The sequence below is a fragment of the Crinia signifera genome, chromosome 4 (assembly GCF_055691185.1).
Source record: "Crinia signifera chromosome 4, ASM5569118v1, whole genome shotgun sequence".
In the NCBI taxonomy this organism is placed as follows: Eukaryota; Metazoa; Chordata; class Amphibia; order Anura; family Myobatrachidae; genus Crinia; species Crinia signifera.
In genome coordinates, this window is record NC_139220.1 from 251,449,360 (window position 1) to 251,464,281 (window position 14,922).

General features: G+C 45.1%; 2 protein-coding genes across 2 annotated transcripts in view; one reads left to right on the forward strand and one right to left on the reverse strand.

Annotated features, from left to right (window-relative positions):
• MCTP2 (multiple C2 and transmembrane domain containing 2) overlaps positions 1 to 14,922 on the forward strand; it is a 181,184-nt gene that overhangs the window by 24,272 nt on the left and 141,990 nt on the right. The gene's annotated exons all lie outside the window — the stretch shown is intronic.
• On the reverse strand, positions 1,775 to 5,526 carry LOC146075236 (uncharacterized). Its single transcript, XM_083184240.1, has 2 exons — positions 4,730 to 5,526; positions 1,775 to 3,813 (listed from the first exon to the last, which is right to left on the reverse strand). Exons 1-2 carry the CDS (start codon positions 5,147 to 5,149, stop codon positions 3,259 to 3,261), a joined length of 975 nt encoding a protein of 324 aa, XP_083040366.1. The 5' UTR covers positions 5,150 to 5,526; the 3' UTR covers positions 1,775 to 3,258.

Sequence of the window (14,922 nt, forward strand, 5' to 3'; positions counted from 1 at the left end):
GTGGACTCTTTCCTGTGACAGGTTGCAATTTGATTTAAAAACAGATTTTGCTAGACTGTGGTGGTTGCTTTACACAGACAACACATCCTGCTTTAGCAGCTCAACAATGGCTGAATAAATACAAGTTGTAATGCTTGCTCTTTGTGAATAAATACATTAAGGATCACTCAGGAATAGTCTCTGTTTCCATTGGAGCTTTGTGGAGGAAGTGATGATGTGGAGATATTGCGTGGCAATGTGTCTCACACTTACTGCAAAGACTTTGCACTTGATCAACTACAAGTTCCTTTGCTGGCTTCCGATGGAGGTACCTGCATAATGTGGTTATTTTTATTCATTCATTTCCTTTTTTTAATTTCTTAGTTACAATTTTGAAGAAGGGATTATTTCAGGAGTCTGTGGGGTTGATTCTATAAATTGTGATGAATTCGTGAGTGCTGGGATTCGCACAAAAGTGCTCGCTGCCCCATAGGATAGCGAGAAATTTTGTGTGAATTCGTGCTGAAACCAGCCTGAGATGGGTGCAAAATCAGGTGCGGTTGCTGACCTTTAAACGCCAAGGAACCTTGCACCCTGTGCAATTAATAGGACTGACCCCTATAAATAGCCTCAGTGTCAGAAAATTGTCTGTAGTCCGTTGAAAAGGCTGAGTAATGTTTTTTTTTCTTTGTCATTGTTATTGTTTTGTTGCAAGTGTTCTCATAAGAAGGGAAAAAAAAAATCCCAGCACTGTAGATTGAATCGCAAATCTTTTGCCACAATCATCTACAGTAACTTCAGTCTTGAAATTGCTTTGTAATCTTGTGTAATCCTGCAGGTCCGTGTGTGTGGGAGTTTGGGTTATTTATTGTATTTTGGCTAGGAAAAAATATATCTCAGGGATTTTTTTCCATTAATCTGTAAGGAAAGTGTTTACAATGTAATTTTTGGGATAAATTGAGCAATTAATGTTGCTTTCCTTTAAACCCTCTTTTGTTGTCTGATTACTATCTGTTAGGCATCATACACACCAGAAAGATCAGGATCGTCTAACGATCGTCTAACGATTTTGTGTGCACTTTCCTGCGGCGCTCTCCCGTGGCCTTTTAACGATGTGCTAACGATCGTGTTCTATGTTCCATACGATTTACTAACGATGTACTCACGATACGACATCGCACATGATGGTCGTACGACAGTCGGATGTGCGGATCGTGAGTGCATCGTGAGTGCACTGGTCACGGTCGTTTTTGGAATGTAAATAAAGGGCCGGGCTACCAGAGGGGAGACAAGGGGGGGACAAAAGAACACAAAGAATTATGGGCTGGGCTAGCAGAGGAGGGTAACAAGACTAGGAGCCATTTTGCAGGACCTCATTTCTGCTTTGTGACTAGTGAGGCTTGGTGTATACCTGCTGAACGCTGCACATTGCTATTTTTGTCTGCTTTGTTTTTGCATTCCTTCTGAATGCTGCACATTGCTATTTTTGGCTGCTTTGTTTTTGCATTCCTGCAGAACGCTGCACATTGCTATTTTTGGCTGCTTTGTTTTTGCATTGCTGAACAAAGTGTGTTTTTTTCCCCCATTTTGCTTTTTTGAATTATGGATTCGTTCCAGCAAGATTTCCTGCTTTCCTACGTTGTGCTCAGGGTGAGGAGGATGAGGGCCCAGCGTAGGAAGGCTCGATCCTGCTGGACCAAGCAGTGGCTCCTGGGACGACAAGCGCGGTCTCATATGCCCCTGCTGATGGAGATTCGCGAGAATAATCCCCAGGATTATCGCTATTTCCTTCGCATGGACGATGAGACCTTCCAGGAGCTGCTGCGTCTGGTCACCCCCCACATCCAGAAGCAGGATACCAAGTACCGGATGGCTATCCCTGCTGAGGACCGGCTGGTGGTAACCCTCAGGTTTCTGGCTACAGGACGATCGCTGGCGGACCTCAAGTTTGGATCCATCATCTCCCCGCAAGCGTTGGGACTCATCATCCCGGAGACCTGTAAAGCCATCGTGAAGGTCCTGCAGCATCAGTATTGCAAGGTAAGGAAAAATATACCACACACTTGTAGTGAAAAGATAACGTTTTTTATTTAAATAATGGAACTGTGAGTTTCACAAATACTGATAATTTTTTTTTTTTTTTTACAGTATAAATATAAAAATTGCCAAAAAAGTTATGCAAATATCAAAAATATAAAGCAAATGTATTGTCTTTGTTCGGACATGAGGTAGATCTCAGTATGACACATGGTGCTTGTGCAGATAATGCATGTCCCCTCCACCTCACGTGATGCATAGTGCAGATGCAATAGTCCTGGCACCATTGATATGCACTATGTGCCACGTGGCCATGTCCTTTGTCTGTACCACAAGTACCATGTGTCATACAGCACATTGAGTACACATAATTTTTAAAAGTGCTTTGTGTTGATTTAAATATTGTTATCCTAAATGCTTATATAGTAATGTTGTTTATTTAAATATTGCAAGAACATTATATTAATTGACTGGAATGCAGCAAGGGGGCAGTATGGCAGACGACGCATGTAGCGCGGACAACAAAAGCACCCTCATGCATCCATGGCGCATAGTGCAGAAGTAGTGGTCCCGGCCCCATTGCTCTGCACTCTGCGCCACTGTAGCATGAAGGTCCTTTCATTGTCTGCACAACATGCACCATGTGCCATACTGCTCCAAGCATGGACCTATAGAAAGAACACACATAGCATATAAAACATAGGCAAAGTGCCCTAAAAATAACAAGGCATTTCAAATGCTTCATTGCCATGCGGCAAGGGACAGTATGGCAGACGACGCATGTAGCGCGGACAACAAAAGCACCCTCATGCATCCATGGCGCATAGTGCAGAAGTAGTGGTCCCGGCCCCATTGCTCTGCACTCTGCGCCACTGTAGCATGAAGGTCCTTTCATTGTCTGCACAACATGCACCATGTGCCATACTGCTCCAAGCATGGACCTATAGAAAGAACACACATAGCATATAAAACATAGGCAAAGTGCCATAACTACTAAAATTATTTTAACTTAAAACCAAACCAGTGCCTCATTGCCTTGCAGTATGGAGCAGTAGAGAGACGGCGCTTGTAGCGCAGATAAAGAAAGGGACTCATGATTACCTGTTGCATACTGCATATACAATGGTCCCGGCCCCATTGTTCTACAAGTATGCAACAAGTCAGCATGGCCATTATCTCCGCCACAAGCACCGTGTTACATACTACTCCATGCCAACTGCGAAATAATTCTATGGGATGCGGTCATAAATCTTGCAAAACCGGTGTATCATCCAGGTTCGTGCTGTCTCCCAACAATGTTGTATACATGTGACTGTACCGGGGTGGGGTCTGAGGTTGGGTACAGGATTGTCTGGGCGGGGTGTTTAAAGGCAATGATGCAATGGCTGGTGAGGGTACGGCAGGCATCTGTTGCAGCGTCTGGTGCAATGGAAGAAGCCCCATCAGTGTGGTTTTGATTGACAGGCGGCCCTGTCGGCCCATAAACAGGAGTTCGCTTGTGACGCGTTCGAACGCCATCTGTTGGTCCGGATGTAGCTTCCGTAAGCCATCAGCCATGTACTTTCCAAAGGTGTCAAACTCATCAGATGGCCTACGCAGCACCTGTTCGGCTCGAACCAGAATATCATCGGGTTCTTGTTCAGGAACTGCCTTGGTTCTGCGTTTTTTCTTTTTGCCAAATAGTTGAGGCGGGGTGGGGGTTTCCGGAACTCCATAGATTGTTCCCGATGAGTCTTGTGGCTCTGGGGTTGGATTAGGGGTTGAGGTGTGGACCACCTCTATCTCTGTACTTGTTGTCTGTGGAAAAGAAAACAACAACAATTAGTTAACATCACCTTCTCTTTTTTTCAGTTCCCCAACACCGTTCAGGAGTGGCAAAACATCGCTGCTGAATTTGATGAGGCGTGGAACTTTCCTAATTGTGGAGGAGCCATCGATGGGAAACACGTCCGGATCAATCAGCCACCCCACAGCGGTTCGTACTACTTCAACTACAAGGGGTACTTCAGTATTGTGCTGATGGCTGTGGTCAATGCGAACTACGAGTTCCTCTTTGTGGATGTCGGCAGGAATGGTCAGGCCTCAGATGGTGGAACTTTGAAGGACACCAAGTTCTACCACAGGCTCGCCTCCAACACCATGCACTTGCCCACAGCTCAACAAACCAAGCATGGGCTGAACTTTGTATTTGTTGCGGACGAGGCATTTGGGCTTCATGAACACATCATGAAGCCCTATGCCAAGCGTGTACTGGACCACGACAAACGGGTGTTCAACTACAGGCTCTCCAGGGCACGCCGGCTTGTGGAAAGTGCATTCGGGATAATGGCCAGCAGATTCCGCATTTTCCACACAGCCATCAACCTCCGGCTGGATAAAATTGACTGGGCCGTCATGGCGTGCTGCGTCCTGCACAATTTACTTCGCCGCAAAGAAAGGGCACATCGCCCGGCAGGACCAGCACCGCCGGAGGACCCAGATGATCCCAGGGAGGTTGCCCCAATTGTGTCCCTGGAGATGCCGGCCCAGCAGTACCGGGGGACAGCACGAGCCAAACAGGTCAGGGACCAATATAAGGCATATTTCAATGGTGTTGGTGCTGTCCCCTGGCAGGAAGACCACATTTAAAATCTTTTTGGATAAAGGAACAAAAAAATGATTGAAAGAAAGAAATGGGGCAAAGGGGTGATATACACATTGGACCAGTACTTACTGATAACGGCTGGGAACTTTCATCCATGGCCGCTGTCACGTCATCCGCCTCGCCTTCCACCATCATGCAGAGCCCTCGCCTTGGCACCTCCTGGCTGAGTGTGAAGGTCAGCAAGTGGTAATACCACAGCGACGTCTCATACACCTCTCCTGCACCAGCACCGGACCTTTTGGAAGACTGTATTTTTTTATGTTCCTTAAGAAACACAGTCCGCAAATTCTGGATCTTTTTACGGACCCATTCCGTATCAGCCTCTGGGTTGTAGCTCTTGCTAAATTCAAGGAGATCTTGCAGCGCTTGAGCTCTTTTGATTTTATTGCTATAGTCTTTCGACTTTGTCTTCCAGAGGCATTCAAGTTCGCGGTATTTCTCTATGAATGCCTCCACAAACTCCTGTTCTTTGGCCAGTGCCTGGGACATTCCTGCCAAAAAAAAATAAAATTTGACAATAGTCTATGTACATATTTTTCAAATGTCAATAGTTTGGTTAATATAAATAGTAGTTAAAATTAAATGTTTCATTAAACTGTATATAATTAATAAAAATAAATGTTTTGTTTTTATACATTTAAGAAATTTTAATAAATCATATTTCTATACATTTATCATCTTTACATTACATTTAGTGGTGGTGGCATAATATTTGGTAGGTAGGCCGCAGGGGAAGATTGGCGGCTGGGCTGGCATAATACATCTGGCCACCTTTATTAGTGGGCAGCGGGGACCCAGGTGGGGTGTTGAGTTCAGCGGTGGCCTGGTATGGGCAGCGGGGACCCAGGTGGGGTGTTGAGGTCAGAGGTGGCCTGGTATGGGCAGCGGGGACCCAGGTGGGGTGTTGAGTTCAGCGGTGGCCTGGTATGGGCAGCGGGGACCCAGGTGGGGTGTTGAGGTCAGAGGTGGCCTGGTATGGGCAGCGGTGACCCAGGTGGGGTGTTGAGGTCAGCGGTGGCCTGGTATGGGCAGCGGGGACCCAGGTGGGGTGTTGAGGTCAGCGGTGGCCTGGTATTGGCAGCGGGGACCCAGGTGGGGTGTTGAGGTCAGAGGTGGCCTGGTATGGGCAGCGGGGACCCAGGTGGGGTGTTGAGGTCAGAGGTGGCCTGGTATGGGCAGCGGGGACCCAGGTGGGGTGTTGAGGTCAGCGGTGGCCTGGTATGGGCAGCGGGGACCCAGGTGGGGTGTTGAGGTCAGAGGTGGCCTGGTATGGGCAGCGGGGACCCAGGTGGGGTGTTGAGTTCAGCGGTGGCCTGGTATGGGCAGCGGGGACCCAGGTGGGGTGTTGAGGTCAGAGGTGGCCTGGTATGGGCAGCGGGGACCCAGGTGGGGTGTTGAGGTCAGCGGTGGCCTGGTATGGGCAGCGGGGACCCAGGTGGGGTGTTGAGGTCAGCGGTGGCCTGCTTACCTGCTGTCAGGTGCGCGCAGTAGAAGACGCCGTGTGCTCCTTCGCTGCTGCATCCACGGGGCAATATGGCTGCGGTAGGAGTGTCCAGGAACTCGCGCGAAAACACGGATCGGATGGATGGTCGCGACGACGGAAGCACACTCAATGTGCTAACGATGTGCATATGATCAACACACAATCTGCGGTCGGATCGGCTGATTCTGCTGCAAGAGGCAAAACCGCCAATGCGACATACGAGCTGACGGGAGCGCACATCCAATCGTTAACGACCACAATCGTGAGTAAAAAACAAACGATAGTGATAAGATTCATGCACAACCGTCGTTAAGAAGGACGAATTGTACCCTAATCTTGCATGAATCTTTCTGGTGTGTATGGGGCCTTACAGTTATTACTCAATTCCATTTTCAGTTCCTCTTCATAAACCACATGCTGTTAGGAGTATTTCTAAATGGTTTGCCTTGCCACCATTGTTTTTTTTTGTTTTTTTTTATGTAGTCTTTTTAAATGGAGTGTCCTACTATGCCAGCTGGGAGAGGCAAAAAAGGTGTCAGTTTTTCACTGTGTTCTGCCACATTGATACAGCTCTATATCTATCTATCTATCTATCTATCTATCTATCTATCTATCTATCTATCTATCTATCTATCTATCTATCTATCTATCTATCTATCTATTCTCATTTTGTAGGATGTCTAATCCATCATTTGCAAATTTATCTGTGTGGAAGTATTTTATGACTACTTCTCACCTGGAGTTCTAGTTGGTTCCTGGTAACCTTATGCAATTTATAGCCCTCTATCCATGTACATACATGTTAGCACAGGATGGAGTGGGTTGGGAGAATTGTGCTGCCAGTGAGCATGCTGAGAGATTTCCTAAGCGTCTTTGCTCTCTGTATCATATAGTGTAACTGTGGTTGTCATGGTAGTAGCATGAGCTAGAAGTCTGTACATCATGAACTTGAAGAAAAACAATAAGAAAATATTAGAACAACACCACGTACCACTTAAAGCAGTGGTTTCCAACCTCGATCCTCAAGTACCTCCAACTGTTCCCATTTTCCAGGACTCCAAACAGAATCGCAAGTGAAGTAATTAGTATCACCCATTAATCTTTTAAAATGTGTCTAACAAATTATCACATTTTCCAGGTCACCCAGCAGGTGCGCAGGTGTAATCGTTTGTTTGACACATTTTAAAAGATTAATGGGTGATGCTAATTATTTCACTTGTGATCTGTTTGGAGACCTGGAAAATGGAAACCGAGGTTGGTAACCACTGTCTCACAGTTTTTTTTTTTAATTCTTGGATATGCAGAATAACACTATGGGCATTTTCTTTAAATCGGATATAAAGTCTCAATATATGATTGTAACATACCTACAAACAGCCCCCCTTTTCAGGCACAGTCCCTCTGTTTAAACCTGTGGGCTGCCATGTCCCGCAGGTGGAGTGGTACTTTAACACTCTGCCTAAAACTAATGCATTAGCACAGGACTAGCAAGCCTGTGGCTCTCCTGTTGGTGTAATATGACAAGTCCCTGCATGCCTTGCCACAGATGTTCTATCAGAGAATGCATAAACTGTGGCAATGCATGTTGGGATGTGTAGTTTCACAACCGCTGGAGAGAACCACGTGTTGGCCAGGCCTGTACTAGCACATCCTCTTACAAGTGATCATCTGAATAGAAAATAATCTTATTTACAGGCATAGCAGTGCAGATCCATGAGAGGCTCGGACAAGCTCCCGGTGTAATGACAAATGGATGTGACAAGTGGTCACGCCTCCATATAGTTACACATACATTAAGGGTGCATGGCCTCATGTCTTCCATGCTTGCACGCCATTGACTCATGCTTGCTTTCACACTGCGCAGTTGTATATTTTTCTCAAGTCTTCAGGAATATAAATGCAACTTCAATGTTTAATTGGTCATAATGAAAGTACAGTATAGGCATGTTCTGGTCATCTAGTCTCAAGCGAAGATAATCCTGGCTACCAAAAAGTCTCATATGCTCTTCCATGCTTGCACGCCATTGACTCATGCTTGCTTTCACACTGCGCAGTTGTATATTTTTCTCAAGTCTTCAGGAATATAAATGCAACTTCAATGTTTAATTGGTCATAATGAAAGTACAGTATAGGCATGTTCTGGTCATCTAGTCTCAAGCGAAGATAATCCTGGCTACCAAAAAGTCTCATATGCAGCATCCTGTCTCCTTTTGTCTGGGTACACACTAAGGCAAATTAGAATTTGTTCCGAAATTGGAAAGAATGTCCGCCACCTCGGATTGTCTGTACACACTGGCATGCATGGTGTCTCTAGTTATATTGTTAGGTTTAATGTGCAGCACATAAAACCTAACATTGTTGCATGGGAGTGTGCATACCGTCAGGACACACTGAGCGATATAGGCAATATGCCAGTCCAATCATCCTGGCCAATCTGCCCGACAGTTGATAGCGATGTCTGCAAAGTTGCGAATGATAAAAACACCTATTTCTTCAAATACATGTGAACAGCAGGAGCAGAGCTTAGTAAAGAACCTTTACACGGTAGGGAACCCTCATTTTTCTGAAGTAACGTGTGATTCATTTATAATTGTGGAAGGGGAAGCCTGCATGTATATTTAGAAGTGTTGAAATAAGAATAATAATAATTATAAAAAAAAAAGATGTGAATAAAAAAGCATTTTTTTCCCCTAGACGCTATGCAGTGAACACCTGCTTCCTGCTAAATTCTGCTGGACAAGCCAGTATATACCTAGGGAGCTACTGGATGTACGTATCTATGGGGAAGGCACCTCGGTCTTCTAGATATTACCTAAATGCCTATACACACACTATGGGCCTGATTGTGGTTCACTCGCAAAAGCAAATTCTCTCTCTAATAGACAAAAAAAACATGTGCACTGCAGGTGGGGCAGATGTAACGTGTGCAGAGAGAGTTAGGTTTGGTTGTTGTTTTGTTTCTGTGCAGAGTAAATACTGCCTGCTTTATTTTTACACTGCAATTTTGATGTCAGTTTGAACACACCCCACCCAAATCTAACGCTCTCTATGCATAGGTTACATCTGCCCCACCTGCAGTGCACATGGTTTTGTCAATTAGAGAGAATTTGCTTTTGCGAGTGAACCAGAATCATGCCCAATATATGTGTGTATGTCACATGGGGAGGGATTTGCAGTTCCAGTTTTGCACGTGGAATAGGGTACAGGAAGCTGGAGGTGTAAGGCCGTATTTTTAAAAGCAGTAATCTGTTACAAGGCAAAGCCAACCTGGTTGTGAGTGTAAAAAATAAATCACAGATTTTTTTTTTTTTTAACTCACATTTTTTTTAAAATGTATGTAATGTACATATTTATTTGTAAACCCATTTAGGGGGTCATTCTAATCGACTTATTAACCTGCAAAGCTCACAGTTTACCGAGTCCATGTGATGCCGCCCCATAAAAGCCCTGCCCCCTTTGCCACCGTTTCCCCACGCAACCATGCAAGGGGACTTGTTATAAAGACCCATCACCTCGCATTTGCCCACAGCAGGAGAAATCATTCGATGGTCCGCGACCATCGAATGATTTCTCCTGCTTTCGCAAATATAAGTCAACAGACAGGGCGGACTGCTGACGTCATGTGACATCAGCCACTCGCCCCCAGCAGGCATCGGCCTGTCCACACACCCATGGAAACGCCATGCATTTTCATTAGGATCCTCAAGAAACGCTCGGCGTTCCCATGTCCCAATGCCGCCACTGCTCCCTTTCCCTCCCTCCCTTCTGCGAACGGTCTGGCGACAGTGTAAATTGCCAAGGCCGTTCGTAGTCAGAGATTGCACAAGCGCATACCCAGAGCATCGGAGTAGTGGGCGAATTTGTGTCTCTCTGAGTGAACCAGAATTGGCCCCCTTTATTCTGTTCTGTGGTGTTTGCAGCCGTCACTAATCAGGGGTAAAAATAGTTTCCCAAGGTATTAATTTATACATGTTAGTAGTTGACCTCTAACTTATGAGGCTGTAGTTCTATATTCTATCCAATTTAGGTTATTTTTAGCGTGTTGTACACTGCTTGTACAATACGAATGTTTGCAAAATTGCCATCAATTCCACAATTTTTGTCACATGTTTACAAAATGTTTCCTTTCCGGGCTGCAGGAAGGCACAACAGTGTGTCAGCTTCTTATATTAGCCAGTGTGATAGCTATGCTGGATACTTCATTTGTTGTCTGGCTTGCTCACTCTGAGCATACACTGGAGACACCATCCACCTTCCTATATGCTTTGAATGGCAGCCAAATGTATTTTCTTGGAACTGCCGATGTTGTATCTCATGCAATTTCCTTATTTCCAGCTCTCTGAAAGCCGTTTCGCTCTCCTGAGGCGGTGTGACGGCAGTACTAAATTACTTTTGCAGCTCTTACTGCTGAAAAGGAAATTTTGGTATTTTTGTTTTTATTTATTTTAACTAAAGTAGATTATATCAGGAAGGAACTTTAAAGTCTTCCCAATCCTTCCATGACAACGGCTGATCTAGCTTTCCTGCTACACCACAATATCCTCTTGTATTATGCAACCTGGTTAGTAATATTCCAGGTCAAGTGTCTCATGTGAATGTTGGTAGATACCTGATACCGAAGTTTGATTGTCTTCATGTCCTTCATTATTTGTGTGCACTTATATCAGGTGTGGGTGCATAAGGTTAAACAATACCTACAGGTAACATGAGGAATCTCCCCAGATCCCACCTGAAAATGCAGTTTTAGCTGGTCTAGAGCTTAAACCATTGATGCAGTATAATACCACTCTAGGCTTCATTATTTCACTGATTCTGTGCTGCAGGACCAGCAATAATCTCCTCATTTCTGCTGACAATGTGGTGTTTGTGTCTCATCACATTCTGGCTCATGAGGGTGCTCTGCTTTCCTACTGCGTGCTGCAGTCCCGGAATGTTTCAGTTGATGCCCAGAATTCCCATGCACACTGGAGCGATGCTAATGAAGGACAGAACGAACATCCACACTCATTACTCACTCCCACTTACACTTGCAGGATTTCTGTCGGGCAGCACCCACATGGAATGCCCTTCCACGCACACTAAGACTCTACTCTAGCCTCCAACCTTTCAAGCGTTCCCTGAAAACTCACCTCTTCAGGCAAACTTATCATATTCAGGAACAACACATATCCTCCAGTAGCATTCATATCTAATGCATCCCATCAGGACTGTCTTGTAATCTGGTGGGACTGCCATGCTATGGAATTCTATCCTTATTTATCCCTCCTATTATGCCTATATTATCCCTATAGATTGTAAGCTTGCGAGCAGGGCCCTCAGTTTGTTTCTACCCAGTTTGTTTAATCACTGTTGTTTCCAATTGTAAAGCACAACGGAATCTGCTGCGCTATATAAGGAACTGTAAATAAATAGACACTGGGGCAGATGTATTAAGCCTTAAAAAGAGAGAAACGCTTTAGTGATAATTGTCCAGCCAATGCGCATTCGCGGGCCCCCCAACATTGAAAAAGGGGCCAAATTCGTACCTGTACGAATGGGGCTGAAGCCTGAATTGACACCAATGTTCCTATTGGTAAAAAATCCAGCAGAAATCAACATTTGGTAAACCGCAGTGATATTAACCTCATGCTGCAACTCCTTTTTCTAGATAGATGTCAGTTTAGGTGCTGATTGACCCTTTGATTTGTTGAATGCCAAAACAACATGGTGCACTAAAAGCTGTAATTCACCTGCTGAAATGCATAGAGGTAGGTGTGCCACGTGTTAATGCTGTTTTACTGTATGCACACTTTGTTGCAATCCTTTATGTAAAGGCATGAGTCACTTTGTGTTAGTAACTATTTAAAGTATGCCCATAAAATGACGGTAATGTCAGAGCTTGGTACTTGCTGCATAACCTATAAAATAGTTTGGCATATGATGCACTGAAATTATGTTCTAGTCATCTGCCGTGTGGAATGTCTGACTCCTCCTAGCTCTTACATTTTTTATGTTTTTTATTTGGGATTAGTTGTAGTTGTGGTCACCTTTTCAACTTTAGGAAAAACATGAATGACTTTGTTTTGTAGAATGTTATTTTGTTTGTTTATATTTGTGTTCAACTAACTAACCTAAGGGATTAGTTGCATGGTCACAGCTGTTATTCATGGAAATTGGCATACATTGTTGCTGGTTCGTATTTGTAACCTCAGTATACCAAATCTTATTCAATCTATCCGGTACTTGTTTCCTAGCACGGCCACAAATCTTGGCCATCGGGGGTAATTTTAGTGGCCTGCGACGCGATGCCCCCGATTTTTCCATTGAAATGCATTGAAAACAGTGAAAAATCGGGTCGGTCGCGTTGTGTGCGCCTAAAAATGCTTAAATGGTCCACCCGCGATGGCCGCGATTTCCCCATAGGGAACAATGTTAAATGCCTCAATTTACCCGCGATGACCCCGATTTCCCATAGGAAACAATGTTAAATGGGTCAATTTACCCAAATCATCATAGGGAAGAATGGTAAATGGTCCAGAAAGCCCAAAAAAAACCCCTGACCAGTAAAATGTCCCCCCAAAAGTAGTTCACGCCACCCCGCGATGAACGTGAACCCGAAGCGTTGCGAGCGGCGGCGGTACGCGTCCTCCGACCTTTTCATACCCCTACTATCCACTAGGGCATGGAGTGAGAATAGAATAGTGTGGCGAGCGCAGCGAGGGGACGCGGATACCTTCACAGGTAAACGCGTCCCTTCGCGGGCTTCACAGGTATCCGCCTCCCCTCGTGGGGCTCGCTGCGCTCGCCACGCTTCGGGCTCGGTGGCTCGCTGCGCTCGCCACACTATTCTATTCTCCTATGATATTCATTGTTCCTATGATAATTTGGGTAAATTGAGCCATTTCACATTGTTTCCTATGGGAAATCGTGGTCATCGCGGGTAAATTGAGGCATTTAACATTGTTCTCTATGGGGAAATCGCGGGCATCGCGTCTGGCCCATCGCACCCGATTTTTTTGCGCATGCGATGCCCGCGATGGCCCCGATTTTACCCCCGATGACCGCGATTATGATCGTTGTGGCCGTGCTAGGAAACAAGTACCATCTATCCTCTTCTGATCTGATTTTTCCCCCCCTCCATATTTGGAAAAACAGTGACTATAAAACAATGGTCCTCTTTCAGATGTGTACAGAGTGGAGGCTCATGCAGAGATGCACCAATGTTCAGTACTTTGCATGTGCACCGCACTCGTACTGCGCATGAGTAGTACCGGTCTATGACATCGGTCATACTTGTGATTGTGATAGTGAGTGAGAGTCTTCGTGTTCATTCTAGCACAAGTTATATTTCAAAACCCATGCAGTTCCTCTTGCCTGCCTGGGATGTCGCTGTCTGCTGTAGTGCTTCTAGCACAGTGTGGTCTGTATATCAGCACAGATATGCAAACCAGACCTGTGCTAGAAACACCACAGTAGACAGCGACACCCCAGGCAGGGAACAGGAACTGCATGGGTTTTCAAATATAGCGTGTGCTAGAATAAACACTAAGTCTGATGCCATATGAGGGGGTGGGGGTGGGGGTGGTGATGGCCTCCATTTCTCCAAATAAGGAATGGGCAGGAGTGTTGTTGGCACCCATTATGTTTTGCCTATTTCAAGCACAAATTAATTGAGTTTAGCCATGTAAACCTAATAAACTTATGAATAGTGCTGGGTTTTGAGTGCATTACCTCTAACCACCTCAGATGGGTGCAGACTGTAATGGGTGCTTATCGGTACAAACAATTGAATTGCTGTTGGTCAGAATAGAACGAAGCAATGGCACCACTCAACAATTGAATTCCCCCCCCGGGGGGGGGGGGGGGGGATTTTGAGGGAAATCTTTTGTCTTTTAATGTCTCTTTAATGTGTAATCTATTATTGGTGGTTAGAGAATAATAAATCCAATCAGTACTTGAATAATTGTATTTGATTCTTTGTAACAGTATGCCATCCAGCATGCTTATGAAAGGCACAAAAGCAGTGTATGTGAATGCATTGAGTGCCAAAAGGTTTTCAGACTGAATGCCATCCATTAACCCCCTGGCTTAGGTGTTTCTTTTACACGCCCAAAAACAATGACTGTAGTTGATATAATCTCTACTAATGTGTTTCTTGTGCAGTTCTTAATTCGTCTGCTCTCGTAGTCGAAGTGGCATTCTTCACTAGAGAATCAATGAGGGCTGTTCCCTAGTGATCCCTTTTAGGAGTGTAGCTTGGCAGTTTTACATCTCTTGGATGGCACATGTATTACTGGAACGTATGACCTGACAGACCTTTATCAAGCTGATGTGACCCCAACATAGCTAATCCTCATAACCCATTTTTTTTCTTTTCTTTTTACTGCGTGACACTTTTTGTTTGATCCATAGTATATCCCCACCCCCTGTGCGCTCACACAGCTCTGTCCTGCCCACTGCTGCTGTATTTACCCATGGTTGTTTGTCTGTTCTCCCTCCATCTGCACATGCATTTGGGAGAAAGATTGGACCATGAAGTTAAGCTGGGTACACATATATACAATTGTCGGTCCGTTCTTCCGTTCTGGGTCGGACAGCCGTTCAATTGTATATGTGTGTACGCTGTCCCGTACGAGTGATAAACGGCAAAAAACTGTCTTGTCCGTCCATACTCGGTCGGTCGATGGTTCTTTGCAGTTTAATTTTCATCCAACAGGACGGCCTCATATCGGAACAAAAGTGCAGTGTGTACGCACGTTCGACCGATATGCTGCCGTCCTTGCGACTATACTGCCAAAGC

Coding starts and splice junctions, on each gene's coding strand:
- LOC146075236 (XM_083184240.1), bottom strand. CDS start 5,149: ATGTCCCAGGCACTGGCCAAAGAACAGGAGTTTGTGGAGGCATTCATA. Junction 3,814..4,729: donor AAAGTTCCCAGCCGTTATCA/GTAAGTACTGGT, acceptor TCTTTTCCACAG/ACAACAAGTACAGAGATAGA.